Source organism: Lathyrus oleraceus, chromosome 7, assembly GCF_024323335.1.
Source record: "Lathyrus oleraceus cultivar Zhongwan6 chromosome 7, CAAS_Psat_ZW6_1.0, whole genome shotgun sequence".
Lineage (NCBI taxonomy): Eukaryota > Viridiplantae > Streptophyta > Magnoliopsida > Fabales > Fabaceae > Lathyrus > Lathyrus oleraceus.
The window spans coordinates 197,226,443-197,254,092 of NC_066585.1; the positions used below are offsets into that span (position 1 = coordinate 197,226,443).

Here is a 27,650-nt window from a genome sequence, read left to right on the forward strand (position 1 = left end):
ATCCTGAGGGTCTCTGTGAATTGATCATCAACCATCAGAGGGTATGGGCTTCAATTAGGGTTTCTTGATTTTTCAAAAGTATTGAGCATCACCTTGTTTGCAAGGATATATTACCATCATCATGGTTCTATCATCATCAAGGGTTTCATAGTTCATTCTCAAGTTCCTTTGGATTAGGGTTGTGACCTCTGGTCAACCTTAATCAATGTCATTCTTCCAACTAGGGTTTCTCAAAGAGATGAAGTATTTTATTGGGATGAGGATCACATGGTTATCATAAGGGGCTTACATGAGCTAGGGTTTCATTTTTGAGCAATTCCCCCAAGTGGTAGAGGCTCAAGTGGATTAAGGCATTTCAAGGTCATCTGAGGACCAAAACGTCAACTATTCAGTCAACTGAGGGCTATGAGGTGGGGAAATGAGTTGAGACACCTCAATCATGTTCAAATGGGGTTCATTCATCATTTTAAACATCCATATTGAAGATTCAAAGGTCATGGAAAAAGTTACTAAAAATGGAAAGTGACCTGTAATTCAAAGTTTCCAAATTTGGCAAGTTTTTGGTCTACTTTCAACTTGAATTTGCAATATCAAAGATGTTTCAAATGGATTTTTAGTGAACATGAAAGTTGTAGATCTTTGTCTCCCCTTTTCAAAAAGTCCTAATTCATGTCCATATGATGAGTGGTTGAGGAGTTATGGTCATTTGATCACAAGGTGTGCATGGAAATTCAAAATGGCATAACTTTTGATATAATGCTCCAAATTGGTTCATTCTTTTTGCAAAATGCTTCTCATGTTCAAAGCATCTCAATTTGACATCATTTGGCTCAATTGTGCAAGAGGAATCATGGTCAAAATATACATTATTTCACATTGGTTCAAAGGATGGTATCATGATAAAAATCAAAATTCACAAAGAATCAAGGCAATGCATCAATTCAGCATGCTTCATGGACCATATTTGAACAAGAATAAGCCATTGCCATGCATGGGAAAAGTTTGTATGCTCATTATTTCACACATGTGCAAAATGAATAAAATATTCACCATTCATTTTTGGCTTAATATGCAAGCAAACAAATACTCAAATCATGACCATTGGATGTTCTTAAGTGGATTAAGACCATAACATGAGAATGTACACGCACATTATGGCAAGGAGAGCTCATTTTGCATTTTTGCAAATGGCTTCATATCTCACTAATCATGATTAGTACATGGAAAATGTGATTAACATTGTGATTAGCATGAGATATAAATAGCCAAACCCTAATTGTAACTGCCATAACTAACTTTTTAGATCAAAATTCAAGAAACTCTCCAAATTCTCTCTCTCTTCGATTCTTCATTTTCTCCACATAACTCTCAAAGATCTTTGGATATTCTTGATCCTCATGCTTCACTGATCAAGAATCATCCATCATTTGGTGCAATTCTTCAAGTATTCAAGCAGTTCAAGAGCATTTTCATGGTAAACGGATTTGGAAATTGAGGTAGATCCAAGGAGTTTCAACTGTTTCTTCTTGCATAAAGCTTCAAGGCAAGTGTATAGGAGTGGATCTGGAGCATTAGAGCTTGAGAGAGCACGGTTTCAAGAAGCTTCAATTTCAGGTAAGTTGAAATTCACTCTCTCCTTTTGCTGATTTTAAGTTATAGATGTGTAGATCGTGTTGCATAGGTTATGTACATATGTTTAGATTTGAATTTGGTTGAGTATTGAGGTTGTATGATGAACTGGAAGTTTGGATCTAGGAAATGTTTCTCTTTGATTTGAAAAATATAGGAAGAATTAGGAGAAATGGATTACATATTTGGAATCCACATGAGAAGAGGATTCGAATGGTATAGGCCTCGTGAGTTTCTGCAAAATTTTGTGGCGGCGCCGCCGTGCTTGTCGTCGGAGAAGACGACCGGAGTTGTAGCTCCGGCGTCTGTATATTACTAGGGTTTGTCCTGAGTAGGAGCCACATGGCCTCATGCGTGGAACGTTGATTGGCTGAGCTTTGTTTGACCAATGCCACGCGCGTTTGACTGATGACTTGGGATGCTGAGTCATAAATGAAATGCAGCGTTTCATGATTTTGAACCTGAGCCATTGATCTCCAAGCGCACCATATCTGATGGCTCAGGATTTTCTGGATTTAATTCAAATTATTATTTCCCTCCATTTCCATTAACATTTCCAATTATTTTAGTCATTTTAGAAAATTCATAAAAAATGCAAAAATAGTCCAATTTAATCCCAATTTTGTTTCATAGTTTTGTTTTGATCTCTACTATTTTTTTATGTTAATTTCATGAATTATTGATGCCTGGATTTTTATTTGTGAATTTTTGAATCCATGTGGTGCCAAATTGATATGTTGCATTCATTGCATTATGAAATTTTCTATGTTGAGCCATTTGATCCCATCTTTTGCATACATCATCTTCACACATGATATGAATTTTTGGTCACTGGTTTGGAATTTTTCTCACATGCTATCATTATTTTTGACACATGGAGATAAATGTGACAATTTGTGTCACATTTTTGACATTGAATTGGTACATTTTTGTTCACGTAGCATTTGCATCATTCTGGATTTGATTTTTTGCATGTTGATTATCCATGACATGAGGAACTTGCATAAAAAATCTCAAAGTCATTGTACGCATTTCTGATTTGATATGAATTTTCTAAGTTGGAAGTTCATTTTGTGCATATTTTTGGTCATTGCATTACATATGCCATTTGAGGCATTTGATTATTGATTTGATGTTGGTCCTTTTGAGGACATTAGATAGAGTGTTTGAATGTGCAATGTGTAGAAGATTGGGTTCTGTTTTGGTTATTTGGTTAGGTTTTGAATCTTGTCTTTGTACTAGGGTTTTGTACATGAACTAACTTGGTTTTGTGTTTCAGGTTTGGATACTCATCATTGATGGTTGGATTTGTTCTCACTTGTGAGATGCAAAATGAATTGAGTTCTGACTTATGTTTGTTTTGTAGGGTTTTAAGTGATGTGGTGAGCTCATGAGCTCATTTGAGTGTTATGCACTGAATTGTGTAACTGTTAGGTGGTTTCACTGTTTGTCTGTTGGTTTAATAACTGAAGTACTAACTGTTTAGTCTTTGTACAGGTACCTTAGTTGCTTGATTGCTTTTTCTCTGAGCTGAGAATTGGATTATGGTTGATACACCACTCAGGTAGTTAGCTTCTTACTTCATGTAGTCTGGAAGTCCTGTCACCTTTTTGGCAGGTATTTTGCTGGCAAGTCCTCCTTCAGAGGCTCTGTTTGTGTTTGTTTAAAATTGTGCCTAAAGACCTCCAAGGAGAGGCATGTGATATTTGATAAGACTTCCAAGAGAAGAGGCAATTGACGGATAAAAGGGATTAGTAGCCAATCCCTCGTTATTCAGTGTGTTGTTCTTTATGCTCGCACTACATGCTGATGCTTCTGAACATGTGCCACAGATCTTTGTCCAGAGTCTGTCAAGTGGAATAGGATCCCACTTTCTGGATCCCCACGCTTTCTTTGTCATGAGCTCACCCTGGTCAGGGTTAAGAGCTATGAGGTCTCATCCTCATTACCATTTTGATCTGCTCACCCTGACGTTCAATGTCAGTGGTTAAGAGCCCAGTTGATTACCCTTACAGTTTGGCTTGTTTGTCGAGGTTGATATTGTAACACCCTTCTAAATACCCCAAATATTTAATTAAAACAACAACATATAAATCAATATCAGAGTAATCATGCACCAAGGGTGTCACATAATACTTCACATAATTCACCGTAAAAATCAGTCATGCTCATTATTTAATCCAACATGAACACTTCTTTAAAAAATTCGCAGCGGATAGAAACATTCAACATCTGTAATATCTTAAAATTAACATTTATTCAACAAATAAAACATCCCGTCCCGATGTTACATCTATCAGAGCATGACCCACTAAAACCACTCTAGACTTCAAGCACTAGCTTCTACTCAACTCACTGCTCGTTACCTGAAAAATATAACTGTAAGGGTGAGTTCCTCAATCGATATAACAAATATTATAAATCATCATGTTATGTTAAGTAACTTTACACGTTAATCACCCACATCATATCATGCATTCGGTAGCAGCATATTCAACTCAACATCATATTCAAACACAACGTAAATGCAACTCAAATGAGACTCGACTCTTCATGCATGTGGTACCATTTGGAGTAAAACTCCCAACTTAAAATCATTGCCAGTTTAGTGGGCATCAAGGCATAAGCCTTCAACTTTCAACTTAGAATTTCTGCCAATCCAGGCCAACGTGGTGTGAGCAAAAGCCCCATAATTTTGCCAATCCAGGCCAACGTGGTGTGAGCAAAAGCCCCATAATTTTGCCAATCCAGGCCAACGTGGTGTGAGCAAAAGCCCCGACTTAATGCATATGAATGTATATGGCATGTACGACTTGAAAGTTCAACAACATAATAACAACGACAACATAACAGCTTTTTCAGCAACAACAACTTAAAAATCAACTTTGGCTCATCAGCCTACCACTCAGCATTTTCAACAAAACAACTTGTATTCAACTTTGGCTCATCAGCCTACAACTTAATATTTTCCACAAAAACAACTTATCAACATATTTGCATCAACATTTCGCAACATAGACTCCACGAATTTATTTATCACAATTGGATACAATAGGCCAATCACCAATTACACTTACATCATAAAATCAACCATTTTTACATACTGCAACAGTGTTAACCGGTTAACGCTATAGGTTAACCGGTTAACGCAGGAAAATTACACTTCCAGGCAAAACGCAACAGTGTTAACCGGTTAACGCTATAGGTTAACCGGTTAACGCAGGCAAAACTCAACATTTTTCACAATTTATAACAGTGTTAACCGGTTAACACCCTGGGTTAACCGGTTAACGCAGGCGAAACAGCAGTTCCTGCGCTACCACAAGGCAGAATGCAGAGTTTCCGCATTTTCCGCCGTTGGAGGACTTCCGGACCTCCGATTCAACTTCCGTAAAAAGCTATACGCTCAGAAATTCACAATACACTCAAACACAAAATTCAATTTCAGTTTTAATACAACTTATTCAACATAATTTCTCAGCATTCTAAATCCCAATTAGGGTCAATCGACGGCTTATCACTACCCATTACATGTTAATCGATAATACCCATTAAACGACGATAAACCCCCCTTACCTTAACAATCCGGCAACTCTTCGAGCTTCAAGCTTTTCCGTTCTCCAACCTTTGCTCTACAGCTCTTTGCCCTTTTCCTCTTCTCTGCAGCTTCTCAGTTTTCACGTAAAAAAACCTTTTCCAAAAATGAAAACCTTTTCTCTTATTCCACTTATATATTTTCCAATAATAATTATTATTCCAAAATAATAATAATAATCCAATAATTCAATTTATTTAATTAAATTATTAAATATATTATTAACTTAATTAAATAATTCTTTTACTTTATTTGGGGTGTTACAACTCTCCCCCACTAAAAGAGTTTTCGTCCTCGAAAACATACCTCAAACAAATAACTTTGGATAGGACTCCTTCATCTGACTCTCCAGTTCCCAAGTCACATTGCCACCTGCTGGTCCTCCCCAAGCTACCTTCACTAAGGCAATCTCTTTACCCCGCAACTGCTTCAACTCTCGATCCTCGATCCTCATAGGCGATGTTTCAATAGTCAGGTTATCTCTCACCTGTACATCATCCACTTGGACTACATGCGACGGATCATGAATGTACCTCCTCAACTGAGACACATGAAAAACCTCATGCAAATTCGCAAGTGACGGCGGTAAAGCGATACGATAGGCTACCTCTCCTATCCTCTCTAAAATCTGATAAGGACCAATAAATCGAGGTGTCAACTTCTTCGACTTCAAAGCCCGACCAACACCTGTTATCGGAGTAACACGAAGAAACACATGATCTCCCTCTTGAAACTCAAGTGACTTCCTCCTCTTGTCATGATAACTCTTCTGACGACTCTGAGCCATCCTCATCTTCTCCTGAATCATCTTAATCTTTTCTGTAGTCTGTTGAACAATTTCCGGTCCGACCACAGCACTCTCACCAGACTCACACCAACATAACGGTGTCCGACATCTCCTACCATACAAAGCTTCAAACGGCGCCATACCAATGCTCGAATGAAAACTATTGTTGTAGGTAAACTCAATCAACGGTAAATAACAATCCCAACCACCTCCTTTTTCCAAAACACAAGCTCTCAAAAGATCTTCTAATGACTGAATCGTCCTCTCAGTCTGACCGTCAGTCTGCGGATGATATGCAGAACTCAATCTCAGCTTAGTTCCCAAAGCTCTCTGCAAACCTTCCCAGAACTTCGATGTAAATCTAGGATCTCTGTCCGAAACAATACTCGACGGAATACCATGCAAACTTACAATCTTCTCAATATACAACTCAGCCAATTTTTCTAACGGATAATCCATTCTAATCGGAATGAAATGAGCCGACTTTGTTAATCTGTCAACAATCACCCAAATAGCTTCAAAATTCTTACTTGTCCTCGGTAAACCAGAAACAAAATCCATACTGATACTATCCCACTTCCACTCTGGAATAGCCAACGGTTGCATTAGCCCAGACGGCTTCTGATGCTCAATCTTTGACTTCTGACAAGTCAAACAAGAATAGACAAAACTCGCAATTTCTTTTTTCATTCCCGGCCACCAAAATAACTTCTTCAAATCATGATACATCTTCGTAGCTCCAGGATGAATACTCAGACCACTACGATGTCCTTCCTCGAGAATACTCTTCTTAAGCTCGGTAACATCCGGAATACACACCCGACTACCAAACTTCAAAATACCATTCTCATCAACTCTGAATTCGCCACCTTGACCTTGATTCACTAGAGTCAACTTATCAACCAAAAGCATATCAGATTTCTGACCCTCTCTGATCTCATCCAGAATACCACTCGTCAACTTCAACATTCCCAATCTAACACTATTGTGAGTACTCTCACACACCAAACTCAAGTCTCTAAACTGTTCAATTAAATCCAATTCCTTAACCATTAACATAGACATATGTAATGATTTCCGACTCAATGCATCAGCCACTACGTTTGCTTTACCCGGATGGTAATTCAAACCAAAGTCATAATCCTTCAGAAACTCTAACCATCTTCTCTGTCTCATATTCAGCTCTTTCTGATCAAACAAATACTTTAAACTTTTATGGTCACTGAAAACCTCAAATCTTGACCCGTACAAGTAATGTCTCCATAACTTCAGAACAAACACCACAGCTGCCAACTCTAAATCGTGCGTCGGATAGTTCCTCTCATGAACCCTCAGCTGTCTTGAAGCATAAGCTATAACCTGCTTATTCTGCATCAACACGCCACCCAAACCCAACAATGAAGCATCGCAATAAACTTCAAATGATTCCGACGAACTCGGTAATATCAGAATAGGAGCAGTAGTCAACCTTCTCTTTAGCTCTTGGAAACCTTCTTCACATTTTGAGTCCCAAACAAACGCTTGCCCCTTTCTAGTCAACATCGTCAACGGTAACGCCAACTTAGAAAATCCCTCAATGAACTTCCTATAATAACCAGCCAAACCAAGAAAACTTCGAATCTCAGCAACAGACATCGGAGCTTCCCACTTAGATACCGCTTCTATCTTAGAAGGATCAACAGCCACACCACCTCTTGAAATCACATGACCAAGAAAACTTACCTCTCCTAACCAAAATTCGCACTTGGACAATTTAGCAAATAACTTCTTTTCTCGTAGGACTTCTAAAACCACTCTCAAATGTTCAGCATGCTCTTCTTCAGATTTCGAATACACCAAAATATCATCAATAAACACCACAACAAACTTGTCTAGGTACGGATGGAAAATCCTATTCATATACTCCATAAATACTCCAGGTGCATTAGTCACACCAAAAGGCATTACAGAATACTCATAATGTCCATACCTTGTTCTGAAAGCAGTCTTCTGAATATCCTCTGTTTTCACACGGATCTGATGATACCCAGATCTCAAATCTATTTTACTGAACACACTTGCACCAACCAACTGATCCATCAAATCATCAATCCTCGGCAAAGGATACCGATTCTTGATCGTCACTTTATTCAGTTGCCTGTAGTCCACACACAACCTCATAGTACCTTCTTTCTTCTTAACCAATAGCACTGGTGCACCCCACGGTGACACACTCGGACGAATAAATTTCTTATCCAATAGATCTTCCAACTGACTCTTCAATTCAGTTAACTCAACAGCAGACATACGGTACGGAGCCATCGATATCGGCCTAGTACCAGGTACCAAGTCAATAGAGAACTCCACTTCACGCTCTGGCGGCAATTCATTCACTTCTTCCGGAAACACATCAGGAAAATCACACACCACAGCTAGATCGCAAATCATCAGTTTATCTTTAGCCTCCAAAGTCGCTAACAGCATAAACAACTCTGCCCCATCAGCTACTTCCTCATCCACTTGTCTCGCTGATAGAAACAAACTCTTTCCTTCCTCACTCTCAGGAAATATCACAGTCTTATCAAAACAATTGATAGAAACTCGGTTAAACACCAACCAGTTCATACCCAGAATAACATCAATCTGCACTAGTGGAAGACACACTAGGTCCATTCCAAAGTCCCTACCAAAAATACGCAAAGGACAGTTTAAACAAACCGAAGTAGTAGTCACTGAACCCTTCGCAGGAGTATCAATTACCATACTACCAAACATCTCAGATATCTCTAACTTAAGTTTCACAGCACAACCCAAAGATATAAAGGAATGAGTCGCACCTGTGTCAATAATAGCTACAAGAGGAAAGCCATTAATATAACACGTACCTCGGATCAAACGATCATCTGCAGAAGTCTCAGAACCCGATAAAGCAAAGACCTTGCCTCCTGACTGATTCCCTTTCTTCGGCTTCTGACACTGACTTCCAATATGCCCTTCTTCTCCGCAATTAAAACAAATCACTTCCTTGTGCTTGCAATCAGCTATTGCATGGCCAATCTTACCACAGCGAAAACACCTCTTTACTTCAGCAGTGCATACATTACTCTTATGACCAGCCTGACCACACTTGAAGCAAACTATACCAGTAGGAGCACCTCCCCCACTAGCTCTCTGAGCCGGAGCAGCTCTTTGCTTCCCCTTTCCAGCTGGAACATCATACGGCTTGCCACGGTTTTGATGTTGCTTGCCTCTGCGATCACTGACAATCTTGTAATGAGCATTATCGTCCTCTTCAAATATCCTGCAGCTATCAACCAATTCAGTGAAAATGCGTATCTTCTGATACCCAACAGCCTTCTTAATTTCAGAGCGCAATCCATTTTCAAACTTGATGCACTTTGAAAATTCAGCACCAGCACCAGTGTAATGAGGATAAAATTTGGACAACTCCACAAATTTCGCAGCATAATCAGTGACAGACATGTTTCCTTGCTTCAGCTCAAGGAACTCAATTTCCTTCTTACCACGGACATCTTCCGGGTAATACTTTCTCAGAAATTCCCTACGGAATACATCCCAAGTAATGTCTTCACCTGCCATGGTCAACTTCTCGTGAGTCTCTAGCCACCAGTCATCAGCTTCGACTGCTAGCATGTGAGTACCATACCGAACCTTCTGAGCTGGAGTGCAATCCATAACACGGAAGATTCTCTCAATCTCTTTCAACCATCCCAAGGCTGCATCTGGATCATGCTTCCCTTTAAACACCGGCGGATTCTCTCTCTGAAAAGTCGCTAAGCTACGTGACCCAGCATCACCACCAGCATTTGGCAAGTTCTGCACCGCTTGTGCCATTGCTTGCATTGCGGCAGCCATTGCAGCGTCATTCCTTCCAGCCATTTCAACTTATCTATACAACACAACTTAACGTTAGATTAATAACAATTACACAATTGTTAGACAGTAACGACACGACAACTGGCCGGACAGACCGACCTGCTCTGATACCACTAATGTAACACCCTTCTAAATACCCCAAATATTTAATTAAAACAACAGCATATAAATCAATATCAGAGTAATCATGCACCAAGGGTGTCACATAATACTTCACATAATTCACCGTAAAAATCAGTCATGCTCATTATTTAATCCAACATGAACACTTCTTTAAAAAATTCGCAGCGGATAGAAACATTCAACATCTGTAATATCTTAAAATTAACATTTATTCAACAAATAAAACATCCCGTCCCGATGTTACATCTATCAGAGCATGACCCACTAAAACCACTCTAGACTTCAAGCACTAGCTTCTACTCAACTCACTGCTCGTTACCTGAAAAATATAACTGTAAGGGTGAGTTCCTCAATCGATATAACAAATATTATAAATCATCATGTTATGTTAAGTAACTTTACACGTTAATCACCCACATCATATCATGCATTCGGTAGCAGCATATTCAACTCAACATCATATTCAAACACAACGTAAATGCAACTCAAATGAGACTCGACTCTTCATGCATGTGGTACCATTTGGAGTAAAACTCCCAACTTAAAATCATTGCCAGTTTAGTGGGCATCAAGGCATAAGCCTTCAACTTTCAACTTAGAATTTCTGCCAATCCAGGCCAACGTGGTGTGAGCAAAAGCCCCATAATTTTGCCAATCCAGGCCAACGTGGTGTGAGCAAAAGCCCCATAATTTTGCCAATCCAGGCCAACGTGGTGTGAGCAAAAGCCCCGACTTAATGCATATGAATGTATATGGCATGTACGACTTGAAAGTTCAACAACATAATAACAACGACAACATAACAGCTTTTTCAGCAACAACAACTTAAAAATCAACTTTGGCTCATCAGCCTACCACTCAGCATTTTCAACAAAACAACTTGTATTCAACTTTGGCTCATCAGCCTACAACTTAATATTTTCCACAAAAACAACTTATCAACATATTTGCATCAACATTTCGCAACATAGACTCCACGAATTTATTTATCACAATTGGATACAATAGGCCAATCACCAATTACACTTACATCATAAAATCAACCATTTTTACATACTGCAACAGTGTTAACCGGTTAACGCTATAGGTTAACCGGTTAACGCAGGAAAATTACACTTCCAGGCAAAACGCAACAGTGTTAACCGGTTAACGCTATAGGTTAACCGGTTAACGCAGGCAAAACTCAACATTTTTCACAATTTATAACAGTGTTAACCGGTTAACACCCTGGGTTAACCGGTTAACGCAGGCGAAACAGCAGTTCCTGCGCTACCACAAGGCAGAATGCAGAGTTTCCGCATTTTCCGCCGTTGGAGGACTTCCGGACCTCCGATTCAACTTCCGTAAAAAGCTATACGCTCAGAAATTCACAATACACTCAAACACAAAATTCAATTTCAGCTTTAATACAACTTATTCAACATAATTTCTCAGCATTCTAAATCCCAATTAGGGTCAATCGACGGCTTATCACTACCCATTACATGTTAATCGATAATACCCATTAAACGACGATAAACCCCCCTTACCTTAACAATCCGGCAACTCTTCGAGCTTCAAGCTTTTCCGTTCTCCAACCTTTGCTCTACAGCTCTTTGCCCTTTTCCTCTTCTCTGCAGCTTCTCAGTTTTCACGTAAAAAAACCTTTTCCAAAAATGAAAACCTTTTCTCTTATTCCACTTATATATTTTCCAATAATAATTATTATTCCAAAATAATAATAATAATCCAATAATTCAATTTATTTAATTAAATTATTAAATATATTATTAACTTAATTAAATAATTCTTTTACTTTATTTGGGGTGTTACAGATATGACCCCTCTTGACTAAAGCCCACCCATTGTTTGGGACTCTTGTATGGATATAATGTGTGATACTTGTTCACTTGTGTTGATGTGTTTATCTGCTTTCCTCTTCTCATCTCCATTTCTGTAGGAGTTGTATGATTGATTTCTGAGGAAGCTGAATGCATGTTAGAGACCTCAACTTAGGGATATTGATTGCATGACGACTATTAGGCTCGAGTCTTAGTCTCCCTATTAGTTTGTTGTCTCCCTGGTCTCTGGTTAGGAGAGTGTTGTACCCTTGTTAAGGGGAACTACGTCGCCCTGATTCTCATACCAGATGAGATACGTAGGCAGGAGGTTGTGAGCAATCTCTCCGGGCACCCTTTTTCTTTTTTTGTTGTGTTGTTTTCGTGTGTTGGTTCACCCTTTTGTTTTTTTTTGTGTGTGTGTGTTCACCCTTTTCTTTGTTTTGGTGTGAGTACTTGTCTGTCCAGCATGGGCGTGTGTGGTATGTTTATACCTTATGGGATTCGTATTGGGTTTCATCTTTGGTGTTCGCTGGTTAGCGTTTGTTATTGTTAGGAGTCGGGTGTAAGTCCATGTATTGGCATTCTGTTTCCTGTTTTTGTTTGTTATTGTTAGGAGTCGGGTGTAAGTCCATGTATTGGCATTCTGTTTCCTGTTGAGTGTTTCTTTTGACGTCTCAGCGTCCCTTTTTAGTGTCTTGTTTCGGCGTGCGTTAGCCGAGCTACGAGTGCTCTGATTCTTCTCTGGATAGAGAAGATACATAGGCATAGGACGCGATGTCCTAGCGAGCATGTCTGCCTTTCCCGAACTACGTTGACTCTGATGTTTGTTTTTGACAAACTACGTAGGCCTAGGATGCGACATCCTGCCGAGTCCATTTCCTCCGTGTTCTTTCTTTTCCCCACCTGTTTATTATTCCAGTTTGTGCAAATTCTTTGAGCAGTTTATTAGCAACCCTTTTCCTTTCCTTTGAGCTATCTTTTGAGCGTGGATCCCGTCGAGTACGGCGGACGTGAGGGGTGCTAACATCTTCCCCTAGCGTAACCGACCCCCGTACCTGGTAATCTCTGGTCGTAAGACCGTTCCTTTCCCTTTCTTAGGTTAGTCCTGCGCTCCCTTTCCGTCATAGGATGAATAGCGTCGGTGGCGGCTTTGTATTTTTTTCCGCCGGTTGTTTTTCGCGTTGCGACAAATACTATATCATTAAGAGATTTCTAAATAGACCAATCATAACGTGCCAATTAAAAAGATAACCCTTTATAATCCTAGACAGGCTGGACTGGACATATAAAAAAAGTCCCCAAATCCTTAGGTAGAACCATAACCTATCCCAACCATCTAAAAATCCTATACCAAATAGAACCCACCACCTCACAAGTTACAAAGAGATAAGAGGACAACTCGATAACCCCAGAGTAGAAATGACAATGAAAATCCCCCAGCCCTGAACATATTCCTCTCTTAAAAAGGTTGACTCTAGTAGGGATCTGATCCTAAAGAAGTTTCCAGTAAAAGACCTTAACTTTATAGGGATCCCAACTAATCCAAACACGAGTGAGAATTCTCTCAAAAGAGGAGTCTTGGGTGTCTCTAGGAAGCTCTCCCAAATGGAGAAAATAATAGGCAGAGGAAACAAAATAACCAATATCTTTAGAATGACGCCACTAACACCTATCTAGCTATTCTATGGGAGTAAAACAACTAATAACCAATTGCATATTAGCAATTTAAACCTGCTCATGCTAAAAATATGGATTCTTCCCCCACTTTAGATTCCAAACCCAGGACTTACCATCCCACTTACCAACCTCCCCCCATAAAACTAGCTTGTTGATCAGAGATAGAGAATATATTAAGGAAACAAGCACTAAAAGGAGTAACCTCTACTAAAGGCTCATTCCAAAAGGATGTGCAAAGACCTGAACTAACCCTCTTGAGTAATCTTTCCTAAAATCAATTAGTAGGGTCTTTTTATTTATCCCTAAGAAGGGAGACTCCTCTCCACCAGGGTGAAGCTACCCAAAGACACCCATTCATACCTCTATGAGGGGGACGATATAGGTATATAACCATATTTCTGAATTAAAATATCATGCCAAATACCATAATCCCCAGACAACAACCTCTACATCCACTAACCCAGAAGAGTCAGGTTAACCAACCTCAAATCACAGACACCTAAGTCGCCCAACTTCTTAGGCTTATACAAAAGTACATACCATTTAATCCAAGAGACTTTGGATCCCCTCTTGACCCCACCTCAAAGGAACCCCATTTGGATCTTCATAAATCTTCTTCCAAACATTGATAGGCAAATTTATTAAAGACAAAAAAATATATAGGAATGGCATTAATAACCAAATTAAGGAGGATCGCTCTCCCCCTAAGGATATGTACCTATGTAATTAATAATACCAAACCCTCAAGTAAAGGGTTCAGAATAAAATCACTTCCAAAATAGAAGCACATTATAAACCATCTTTAATAAATGTGAGAGATCTTCTCATTAAATGTAAATCCAAATTTTGTAATTAAAGTAAATCCAATAAAATCTCTTCATGCAAGATTTATTTAATTAAATATTATTTAATACCCTCTTTAGTCATATATTTTAATTTTAGAGTTCATTTTGATCTCTTAACTTTAAAAAAGTTCATATTGGTTCCTTAACTCTTGAAAATGTATCATGTTAGTCCTTTTTGTTTAATTAGCAACAGAAAAAAATCAAAAATTGGTCGCTAAATTCGTCGATAATTAGACAAAAAAGATTAACATGGTCTATTTTGAAGAATTAAAAGACCAATACGAACTTTTTTAAGTTAAGGGACTAAAATGAATCCCAAGGTTAAGATACGAGACTAAAAATGGTAATTAAACCTAAAATATTTTCCAATCAAAATCTTTCCAAACCAACTTCACAAGAATCTTGGACCGAATAAAACTTAATGAATTCTTATAATAAGTCCTTGAATCAAACACATGATCAAATGAGTTAAAATCAAACTTTCCAAAAAAGAGTGCAATAGAGAAATAGGTAGCAAATATGTCCTCAACAACTTTTGAGAAATCTTACTTTACATTTTTCCGATAAAAATAAGTCAATCCAAATGTAACAGCAAATTGTTGTATTGAAACTCGCTTAATGCTTGAGACAGGCACTAAGGAGGAAAGGAAGAAGTTTTTCGTGAGGAGTGTCCCCACTGCGAACTTTTTTACTTTATATTCTAGCAAGTTATTTTTCTTTTGAATCAGCATGTGTTATTTCCCTTTGTAGATACTATGGAATATCTTGATATGATGTCCGGGATGCCGATAAAATGAAGCATCTTAAAATTATGCGCCAAAATTTACTCTAAAGATGGAAGATATCGAGAAGAAGGATCAACCAGGGGAGACTTATGAACCACAAAAGAAGGGTGAATCTGAGAAGAATGTGTCTATAGGCCCAAAGACTAATGTCAGAGAGAAAGGAAATCTGGAAAAGAAGCCCATTATCTTGGATAAACTTGTGAATAAACCTATTGAGAGGTTATTTTCAAGAGCTATTTGTTATGATCAAACTGGGAAAGGGTAATGGAAAACTCTCGTTGAAGATGAAAATACCAAGAAGAAACAAAAGGATAAGCCTAATTTAAATAGTTTATTTCTTGGGGAAATAATCACTTTATCTCTTATTTCACGCTTCCATATTTCTTATTTAGCCTAGGACCTATGACTAGAAAAGATCTTCATAATGTTATTTTGGAGAGTGATTACGCATATCTATCTAATTTGACCGAGGGTGTCTGTCGTGAGCTAATAAAGGAGCCCATTTTTCATATGCATAACTCCACCACCCTACTTAAATTAGGAGCTATTGAAATGGGTGAAGTCATAGAATCATGGGTGCTCAATAAAGGAAAATATTCCTTACAAAAGTACCTTGACTCTGAAAACTTGGAGAATGACAAGGTCTTTAAGGAGTTTGGTGTTGCAAATAAGTATTTAAAGGAATTTTTTAACAAGAAATCTACTTAGTAGAAGGAGGTCAATAACTAAGGTACTTATATTGCTTTTAAAGAGAAGGTGGTTGAAATTTATTATCTTGCCAACAAACACCATGATTCAATAGGGGACAAGGAGGCACCTTGAGTAAACTTCGAGAAACTTTAGTTGTACTAAGAATGCCCTTGCTAAGGGTTAGCAAGGCTCTTAACTAGGATCAATAAGAAAACTAACTCTCAATTGTTGTGGAGGCCAGTTATATTTATCTCCATTAATATTTTGAGAATACCTTGGTGCTGGTTGAACTTCTCCATCTCATAATTAAAATATCCAAGGAGAGCATTCATGCTGAACAAATGATTATGGATGGGAAGCTAGTTTCCCTTGGTGGAAAGGATGCATATTAATTTCATTTGCTTTTGACTATATTTTGTTATTGCCATGTTGGCCAACTTGTTTTAAAATGTAATGCTTGTACATGCCACTTTTAGCCTTTTTATTGAATGAAATTTTGATTTATCTTTAATTATATGATTGATTTCTCCTTTATTTGTATAGAGACTCTTATCTGTAAAATATGTTAAGGCTTTTAACTTAGTGATATGAGCATGTTGGTGTTTCATAGTTAATTCTTACCACCCCTGTTTTGTGTTGTTTCCATCGTCTCTTTGTGGATGTTATGAGGAGTTGTATCCAAATGATTATTGGACGTTTGTGAGGCATGTGTTGTTGGCCAAATGACTTCAAACATAAGAGAAGTGAATTGTAATGTAAGAATTTTTTTGAAACTTTAAAAAACAAAACACTTTTAAGATTGAGATCATAGAAGGCCATGTCAGATTATATACTGATTCTACCCAAAATCATGAGGCCTATGCCCAATTCTCAAGGATTGAACATTGAAATTTCCATGATCGCAAAGCTTTTACGACATGATCTTACCATAACCTTCTTAAACCAAGTTTTTATCAGATTTAGCTTGCAACCTTTATATCAAAATGTCATACTTAAGAGAATAACTCTCTATTGTTTACAATTAGAGATCAAGAGTTGTTACACAAGAAACTGTACTAAGTATATCACTCTCTCAGTACTAAAATCATTTTAAGTGAATATATATGAAAAATATTGGAGCAGGGTGAGAGTAGAGAATAAAGTGTTTTCTAAAATCTTTTGGGTTTCCCAAAATAGCACAATACCTTATTTTTTATTAGTGTATTTAAGCAAAACATGTAACTTGTAAAAGGCCAAAATTCGGACCATAATCAAATTGGTGAGGCCATAATCGAATATGATCTATCAAATCAGAAAATATTTGTTGGATCTGAACTATAATTGATTATTAGGAATCTATAATCGATTACTAAGCGTGACACACCTCATAATCGATTACTTTACCATCATAATTGATTATAGTCAGAATTTGCTTCATAATTGATTTTATAATTGATTATGCATAATTTAGAAAAGTTTTGGCTTTTTCAATGGTTTTTCATAAGAGTTTGAAAAATATAAAGTTTTGAAAATAGTTTTTAGTGAGTGCGCAATGTATTTTATTACTCAGATAATATCATGCTTATATTACACATTTGATCATAAAAAGATAACGGCAACTTAAACACATGATCAAGTGGAAAACCTTTTGTATAAATTTTTGTTTCTTGATGTTATTCATAACATTTGATACTTTTATGCCAAACATCAAAACCTTCTCGCTTTTTTATATAATTAATCTTCTTCATTTGATGATGTTTAAAATAGATTATGGTATTCCTTTGTCATCATCAAAAACCTATTAAATTTGTTAAATATATAGAGCCACACACACCCGACCAGGGTTTTGAGGTTGACGTTTATGACTAATATCCTCTGGCATCTTTCACACTTAATCACATATTCTTTGGCGTATTAGACCATTGAAGGCAAGTAATATCCTACTATGATGACTTTCATCACCAAGGCCCTTCCTCTGAAGTGTTGTTTAGATATACCCTCATGGACTTCAGCATGGGAATATTCTACTTCATCATGCTCTAAAAATTGCATAAGAATGGTGGAGAGACCTATCATGTACTGACAGAAGAAATCAAATCTTTTGTAACTTTTGTATATGAATTAAAGTACATCCTTGGTCTTTATATAGACTCAGAAACTTCAGCTATTCTAGGAAACATAATTATTAGTAAATACTATTAATAGCCCACTATCTCTTGACCTTCCAACTACAACAGACTCTTAATCTCTCCACTAACTTATTAATAGAAACCCACTAACTATAACATTAAAGTTTATTCAACAAAACTCCTCTGTAAACTTAAATGTTTCTTCTATTCATCATGCCTATCAATTTCTTGCCTATGTCGAAGATTTATTTTGATAGTGGTTTTGTGAAAATGTCTGCTGCTTGATCCTTACTTGCTACATGCTTCAATTCGACATTTCCTTCCTTCACGTGTTCTCGAATGAAGTGGAAGCGAACGTCAATGTGTTTGCTCCTTTCATGGTTTACTGGATTCTTTGCTAACTCAATTGCTGACTTGTTGTCAAATTGTATTATTGTTGCACCTTTCTGTTTTAGCTCCATTTTACTCATCAATCTTCTGAGCCATATTGCATGACAAATGCACCAGGATGCTGCTACATATTCTGCTTCACATGTCGAAAGTGTTACTATTGGCTGCTTTTTAGAAAGCCAAGTGAATGCAGTATTTCCCATGAAGAACACATATCCAGAAGAGCTCTTTCGATCGTCTATGTCTCCGCACCAATCACTGTTAGAGTAACCAACTGTATACATGTGTTTTTGACGCCATAAGATTAGTATGCAAAATGGTTCCTTCGACGAAGGACGCCATAAGAGTTGTTCGACATTTCGATAAAATGATGGTTCGACATTTCGACAGGATAGTTGCATATGGAAAAACGTCTTTGACAAACACGGATGATGCTATAATATTTCAACAATTCGACAGAGTCTGGAGAAAGACGTCATTTCGACGTGAAGTGTAAATTCGAATTCAAAAGAGTTGTGACGTTTGGCAGAACACGCGTGGAAGCATCTGGCGAAAGGGAGATAGCCAAGTGTCACAGTTTTAGGATTTGTTCGTTAATAACAGTTGTTTTATTTGTATATAAATAGGATAGTTGTTATCAGAAAAAAGGGTGTGAAAATTTACTTGTACAAAATTCCTGCAAATACTCAAAGTACCCGTGTGAGAGAAAAGAGTCATATTTGGAACATGTATGTGTAAACAAACACCAATTCTTTTGAAGTTTTATTTTATAAAGTTTGAAGTTCTTTACCAATTTCTCTTTACATCTACTAGTCAGTTATCTTTCTGCATTTCTTCTTTCGACACTTTATGTTCTGTCAGTTATTTTCTGCCATTTATCTTATCTTGTCAAATTTACATCTATTTAAACGTTTCTAATCAACACTTTTTTTCGACAATAACAACTTTATAAACCAAATGAAAAGTACAAAAGCCGTTCTAGAGATTTACGAAGTTATTTAGATTTGCACATGTCCTAGGATTTGTGTGGTTGATCTTGCAAGTAACCCAATTCTACAAGTTTTGGTAAATCAGAGGTTGTTCGCCAAAATTCACAGCGAACAAATTGGCACGCCCAGTGGGACAGTGCAAAAATCTAAAACTTAGATAATCGTTAATCAAGGTTTTTTCTTCGTTGTATGAGACTAAGAAGCGGTAAATTAGCCGTATCTGACGTAGAAAGACCTAAAAGAACAAGAGTAAGGAAAATGGCGAATCAGCCAAATAATCCAAATAATCCTAATCCAAGTGAAGCCATACCAGTATCTAACCCTATCCCTTCGACGGGAGGCAATGTAGGACCAGTCCCTGTGTCAGAGGCTATGCCTTCGTCAACAGGGTCAATACCAGCGGTTTCAATTTCGCAAAATGCGCCTAGTTCGTCCGTTAGGGCGCAACAAATGCCTGTTGGGACACCCCCTCCTATGGGAAACACTTCTAGGCCTTTTGTGACGAATTTCACCATGCCTCTGCCCGGTAGGGAACAACCATTTGGAATGCCAACTTCAGTAATGACAAATCTACACAATTCCCCGGTAGTGTATTCTAATTCTATGGCCAATATGTCTTCACCTTTACAGGGGTCAGGATATGGCGGAAACATGAGTAGACTAAATCAACAACCACTTTACGTGCCGCCGATAACAAATAATTCGGCGCAGGTGATTAGACAACAAATGGACGAGAGTGATCATGATATGGTCCAGATGTTGACACAACAAATGGGAGCGGTGTTTAATCCTCTAATTCAAAATACCACCCAAACAAACCAATTGTTGGCAGCGCAGATGACGCGCATTGCTGACTTTTTTGGGGTCCCTCAAACTCGACACAGAGAACAAGTGGTTCATAACCCAGTGGTAGCGGTCCAGGAAGAGCCTACGATAAACCAAATACCGTTAGACAATCCTCAGACAAACGTCAGAAACCAAGAGGATGTAGTCGAACAGCCTCGTGTCGAAATCCCTATTTCAGAAGAACCTAGAAGGATAGTAATCCAGAGAGGCCAGGACGCGGATGCTGTGTTGCAACAGCGAATCTGGTATAATAACCCTCCTGTCGAAAGTAATTTAGCGGCCATGGTCGAAACGATAATGGCACAAAATGGGATGAACATGGGATTACAAAGGCCCAGTTACGCTTCCCCACTATCGAAATATATTCTGCAAGAAGAACTGCCACCAAGGTGGAAAGTTCCTAAGTTCACAAAGTTCTCAGGAGACACTAGTGAATCCACCATAGAACATGTGGCACGTTATCTGATCGAAGCGGGGGAAATAGACCGTAATGAAAATTTGAAAATAAAATATTTCCCTAGTTCCTTGAAGAAAAACGCGTTCACTTGGTTTACATCTTTGCCTGCAAACTCAGTGTATACGTGGACCCAATTAGAAAGGTTGTTCCATGAGCAATTTTACATGGGACAAACAAAAATAAGTCTGAAAGGATTAGCCAGTTTAAGAGAAAACACTCAGAACCAATAGATGATTATTTAAATAGGTTCAGATTGCTAAAGGCTAGATGTTTCACTCCAGTGCCAGAACATGAGTTAGTCGAAATGGCCGCAGGGGGACTAGATTATTCTATAAGGAAGAAACTAGATACCCAGTATCTGAGGGATATGGCACAATTAGCAGATAGAGTGAGACAGGTCGAAAGGTTAAGGGACGAGAAATTCAGAGCAAATAAGAATAAAAAAGAAAGGGTGGCCTACGTAGGGGTTCGCCAAGATGATGAGTACGACGAAAATGAACCAAGTAACTTCGACGAACAAGAGATTGACTTAGCAGAACTAAAACAAGGCCCACCTTATTCGTGTAAAGTACTAACTCCGTCGAACGGAAACCCAGTCGAAACCAATGATAAGTTCCCCAAAAGAACTTATACATTCGACATCACCAAATGTGACGAAATTTTCGATTTGTTGGTTAAACATGGTCAATTAATAAAACCACCAGGCGCTAAAGAACTGCTTATGGAACAACAGAAAAAGAGAGGTTTTTGTAAATACCATAATTTTCTGGGCCATAAAACGTCTCGTTGTTTCCTTTTCAGGGATCTCGTTCAGAATGATATCCGTGACGGAAGGCTAAAGTTTGGTGATAAGCCAAAACAACAGATGAGGATCGATTCGAATCCCATGCAGCCAGTCGAAGCCCATTACGTTGAACCATCCATTGTGAACATGGTGGAGTTCGAAATTGCTCCTGATGGCAATCTCGAAATGGTGGAAGCCGTTGGAGAATTCGACACAAATGTCAACATGGTGGAGATTGCTGATGATCTCGCAAACCAGAACGAAGTTAAAGTTACTGAAGGCTTTGATGACCAGAATAAGATGGAAACTACTGAAGGTTTCGATAAAAAGGACAGCGACAATACTGCCGAAGATGGTTTGGTTCGACAGGACGAGAATTGGGACTGCTTGGGACAACCAAGTGGGAAGTACGATTATCTCGTGAAATAAAATGCGCCGACAAGTTCTCAGATCGACATCAACACAATCCAACCAAGCGGTTGAGGAGATGTTCCTTCAGACAACAATGAAAAAATATTTGAAACAATTGAGAATCCCCCTATTATAAAAAGGAAGGTTACTGAAGACCTCACCATTGAAAACAAGGATACTGAAGGCCTTGATTCTGATCAAAGAAAGACAGGTGATGCCGCAAACTGCTTCAACACCGTGGGACCTTTCAGCAAAGAGGTCACAAGAATCAAAACAAAAGTTGTGAATGATCCTACGAAGCCTATGACCAGTGGAATCCTGCGCAGAATAATGGAAGACCCCAAAAGAAATTGGAACAAATGTTGTTGCAAACATGGTCCCAGGAACATGTCTTGGTGCTGCTGCCCAGAAAAGGAGTCGGACCATATACCAAGTGGTGTCGAAGTCTAAGAAGAAGGACTCATCAAGAAAATGAACGACTTAAGCATTGCTGACGAACGAAATGTTGGGATAAACATGGTGGAAGTATCTCAGGGAGATCAAGCTGAAATGGGTGAAGATCGTCGTCGAAAGGAGTACCAAAGGCTGGCGTATCCCAAAGAGGAAGAAAACCTAATAGAATTCATCAAGAGGTGCCAAAGGATGAAAACCGAAGTGATGCTATGCCCACGCTGCAGTGCGATCTTCGACAGGAAGGCAGCAACAAACCTGGAAGCAGTGGATAAAGCCAAGAGGAAAGAAAATTGGGGGACAGTAAGGTATGACCCAAGGAGAAGTGATCACCACCAGTGGAGGCATGGAGAGAGACACCATAACACCTATAAACCATCAAATAAAGCAACGAATGACAAATGGGTTCAACCCATTAGAGATGCCCAAGGGCAGAAAAAATGGGGAAAGTTCGAGGTTCAGAGAGGCGCTTCAATGGAAGGTGTCGCAACCTGAAAAATACAGTGCGCGAAAAAACAACCGGCGAAAGAAAATGACAGAAGAGTCGCCACCGTGCGTTATTCATCCCAAAGGAGGGAAAGGAAACGCTCGAAGTAAACCTGAAAAAGGAAAGGACAAGACGGGGTCTTGCAACCAAATCTTGGGCTCGGGAGTCGGGAGTCGGTTATGCGAAGGGAAGGTATTAGCACCCCTACGCATCCGTAGTACTCTACGGGATCCACTTTTGTAGTTCTTGTCTAAAGGGTGTGGGTTTATCTAATGTGTTATTTACTAAAAAAGGGGGTTAAATGAAAATGACTCGCGCGGATGTCGCATCCACTGCATACGTATCTCATATGAATATGAGAATCAGAGTCTTCGTAGCTCGGCTACCTAGGGGTTAAGGGTAATTGTGCTCGCTAAGACATCGCGTCTTATGCCTATGTATCTCATCTGGCCTGAGAATCAGAGCAAAACGTAGTTCGGCTAACTATGGGGTTATGGATTGGGTTTTGGACGAACGACGTCACTACGCAATCTACCGGATGCTCGACCTTTGGAGACTTACTCGCCTGTAGTAGAAGGAGTCAACGTGTTGCTTTGGGTTTTAGGGTTTGGGATGCTCAAGGGCAAAAAGGCAGTCCTTGACGAAGGAACCGCGCTACCTGCAGGGATACAAACACATACAAAACAAACATGTATAAAGTAAATGTGCCAACAAGGGGCTCAGAAGTAAATAAACAAAAGAAAACAAATGCCTCCTATCGAGGTCTTCCAGCTAAGAAAGCGATAAAATGCGGAAAAGAGGTAAAAGTACCACACGGATAAAGATCCGAAGTAACAGCAATTAAAGGGGTAAGAAACCCAGGGATCTCCCAAGCTAATGCCATCAAAGAAAGGTGAGTCAGTACAGGTAATCGGAATGAACCTCCAGGGGGTATCCCACAAATAAAGTGGGAAAACCACGCAAACCATCTCTGCAAGAGTCTGTGAGCCCTCACAAAAACTCAACAAAAGGGTTAGTGAAACACGATAAGCATTTTTTTCATGGATAACAGTATGGTTTCAGAAACCTCAAACCCTGTGGCATACATTTCAGAAATCATGTGATTAAACATTCAAGGCATAGGTTTCACCCATTCATGCATAATTAAACCCGTGGGCAAAAACATAATGAAATTCATCCATCATACCTCATACATTCAGATGATCCAAATTAAGAGCATAAAATCATGGGAATGAGGCAAACCTGATGGGAGAGACCGGTTGAAATCAAATGGCACGGCTGGGTTCGCAAGGCAATGTTAGGGTTTGCTTGAGATGAAAGTGTGTGAGTCAGATTGAATTTTTCAGAGCTGCCTGGGGGTTGCTCTGAGTTCTCTGTCAGGTTTCTCTCCAGGTTTTGTCAAGGGTTTTGTTTCAAGGAAACCTTAGAGTATTTTGCTTCTCTTCCTTTTTCTGTCTGATCTCCCTCTTTTATAACCTGATTTTCATGGCTTTGTGGGCTCAAATGAGAGAGGTCCAAGTCCAAGTTTTTCTATTATATTTTATTTATTTATTTTTTATTATTATTTTTATTTATTTATTTATTTTTGTAAAAAATTATTTATTTATTTATTTATTTATTTATTTTATTTATTTTTATTGACATGATGAAATGCAATATGAAATGCTAAATGAATGCATGAATGAGGAGGGCAAATTTTGGGGTGTTACAGAAGGCAAGAAGGAAATGGAAAAGCACAAGCCAAGACCATATCCTTCAGAAAACTACAAAGGAAAAAACCCTATGTCGAGATCCCAATGGAGAAGATTCCAGAGGCAGAAGAGGGCAGAAAAGGAGGCTGCAGAAAAGAGCATGAATGGAAAAGACACTGACAGCAAAGATAAAGCAGAGTCTAGTAACAATCTCCGGATAATGAGCAGAAAAGAGACTTCCCTCCAGATCAATCCTGGTAGCATCGTCGAACCAGTGGCGTCGAAAGAGAAGATGCAGGAAGACGACGAAGAAACTGACAACTTTGAATCTGACTCAGAAGCATCCTTTAATGTGATCTGCAACGTGGTATCTATTCTCCCTAGAGATTATGATAGAGTAATGGAGGTCGAAGACGAAGAAGACGAGATGGAAGAAGAAACAATGGCACACAGGCCCGTCTGCTACTACGTGATGAACACTGGGTGCGTCGAGGAGCAGAATGCTTTCTTCGAAAGGCCAGATGATTCCATGAAAGCGCATTTGAAGCCTTTATTCATAAAAGGAAAGGTGGAGAGTGTTGGTGTAAACAAGATACTGGTGGATGGGGGAGCATCAGTAAATTTGATGCCCTATTTTATGCTGAAGAGGATTGGGAAAGATGACTCAGACGCAAAACCTCACAACATGGTGCTGTCGAACTATGAAGGGAAAGTAGGAACCACTATGGGTGTCATCCAAGTGAATTTGACTGTTGGAACCATAACAAGGCCAACGATGTTTATGGTCATTGCTTCAAGGGCGAACTACAACCTATTACTTGGAAGGGAGTGGATTCATGGCGTAGGAGTCGTACCCTCTTCAATGCATTAGCAAATAGCCATATGGAGGCCAGACGGGATCGTCGAAAACATTGAGGTTGATCAAAGCTATTTCATGACAGAGATAAACAATGTCAACAGTCAAAGTTTCGACAAGAACCTGACTCACATACCTCCATGCAGCCCAGCCGAATTCGACTTAAAGGCAACAGACAACGCCGACTGCTCCATGTACCTTCATCTTACACATGGTTTCCAGTGGGACAAAGAAGTAATTGGCGAATCTTACATGTGGGGAACTACTCATATAGCGCCAACAGGATGGGGAAGCGAATTTGACGATGACGAGTAAAGAATCAGCGCTCGAAAAAATTACGGCTTACATAGCCGAAAACAAACTCAAAGAGGCCCTTGAGGCTGAAGTAAAATACATGGCTGTCGAAGCCAACGAAGAAAATTCCAACAAACAATGTCCCCAAAGAGACGTTGCAGAGGATCATGATAACAACCAAATGGGCGAATGGCAACACCAAAAGCTTGACGCCATTTATGACGACGAACCTCTAGGGTTCGAAAAAGATCCCGTGTCAACTAACGAGAAGATGGTAGCGCAGGATCCATTAGAAGAAATAAACTTAGGAGTGGGGGAAGAAAATAGACCAACCTACATAAGCGCAAAAATGGACCCCCAGTTCAAGGTCGAAATAATCCAGTTGCTGAAAGAGTTCAAAGACTGCTTCGCATGGGATTACGACGAGATGCCTGGTCTAGACAGAAGTTTGGTCGAACTGCAGCTACCAATAATGGAAGGAAAGAAGCCAGTAAAGCAGACTCCACGACGCTTCGCACCAGAAACTCTGTCGAAAATAAAAGAAGAGGTCGAAAGACTTCTAAAATGCAAATTCATCCGCACAACCAGGTATGTCAAATGGATTGCAAATATTGTTCCTGTAGTTAAGAAAAATGGAAAACTTAGGGTATGCATTGATTTTCGAGACTTAAATTCGGCTACCCCAAAGGATGAATATCCTATGCCAGTGGCAGAAATGCTTATAGATGCTGCATCAGGCCATGAGTACTTAAGTATGTTAGACGGATACTCTGGCTATAATCAAATTTTTATTGCTGAAGAAGATGTTCCTAAAACGGCCTTCCACTGTCCTGGAACAATAGGAACGTACGAATGGGTAGTAATGCCTTTTGGTTTAAAGAACGCTGGAGCAACTTACCAACGTGCTATGAATTCCATCTTTCATGACTTTATTGAAACTTTCATGCAAGTGTACATAGACGATATCGTAATTAAGTCTGTTTCAGGAAAAAGTCACATAGATCATCTTCGACAATCCTTTGAAAGGATGAGGAAGTTTGGTTTGAAAATGAATCCACTTAAATGTGCTTTTGGTGTGCAGGCGGGTGATTTCTTAGGTTTTGTGGTCCACAAGAAAGGGATCGAAATAAATGAAAACAAAGCCAAAGCCATAATGGAGGCGAAAGCGCCATCAACGAAAAAGGGTTTGCAGTCTCTGCTAGGAAAGTTCAACTTCCTCAAAAGATTTATCTCCAATCTTAGTGGGAAGACGCAAGCTTTCTCTCCTCTACTTCGACTAAAGAAGGAAGACTTTGCATGGGGGCAAGAACAGCAAGCGACCTTCGACAAAATCAAGGAGTACCTGGCTAGTCCCCCAATCCTAATGTCTCCTTGCAGAAAAAGAAGTATGAGATTGTACATTTCGGCATCAGACAAAACATTAGGAAGTATGTTATGTTAAGAAGATGAGAATGGCGTCGAAAGGGCCATTTATTATCTCAGTAGAGTCCTGAATGATGCTGAAACTAGATATAGTATTATAGAAAAACTATGTTTATGTGTATATTTCTCTTGTATGAAATTAAAGCATTATATAAAACCTGTTGATGTATATATTTCCTCCCATTTCGTCGTAATAAAATATATGTTGTCTAAATCTATTTTACATAGTCGAATTGGAAAATGGGCTTTAGCATTAACAGAATACTCCTTGAAATATCTGCCTCTAAAGGCAGTGAAAGGACAAGTGGTTGCTGATTTTATAGCTGACCATTCTATAGATGAAGATGTAGAATATGTCGAACTAGAACCTTGGAAACTGTATTTTGACGGTTCCAGTCATAAAAATGGAACTGGCGTTGGGATGTTGATTATTTCTCCTGACAGAATTCCAACAAAATTCAAGTACAAAGTTGAAAGTCTGTGTTCAAATAATGAAGCAGAATATGAAGCTTTGATTGTTGGACTTGAAATCTTGTTGAAATTGGGGGCAACAAGAGTCGAAATAATGGGTGACTCTGAACTGGTGATAAAGCAGTTGACTAAAGAATATAAATGTGTAAAGGAGAATTTAATCATGT

The 27,650-nt window shown here is 38.9% G+C and overlaps 1 protein-coding gene across 1 annotated transcript; it reads left to right on the top strand.

Annotated features, from left to right (window-relative positions):
• Window positions 1-24,600: 24,600 nt before the first annotated feature.
• On the top strand, window positions 24,601-25,311 carry LOC127102892 (uncharacterized). The gene has a single exon (XM_051040213.1). The coding sequence runs from the start codon at window positions 24,601-24,603 to the stop codon at window positions 25,309-25,311; it is 711 nt and encodes a 236-aa protein (XP_050896170.1).
• The last annotated feature ends 2,339 nt before the right edge of the window (window positions 25,312-27,650 follow it).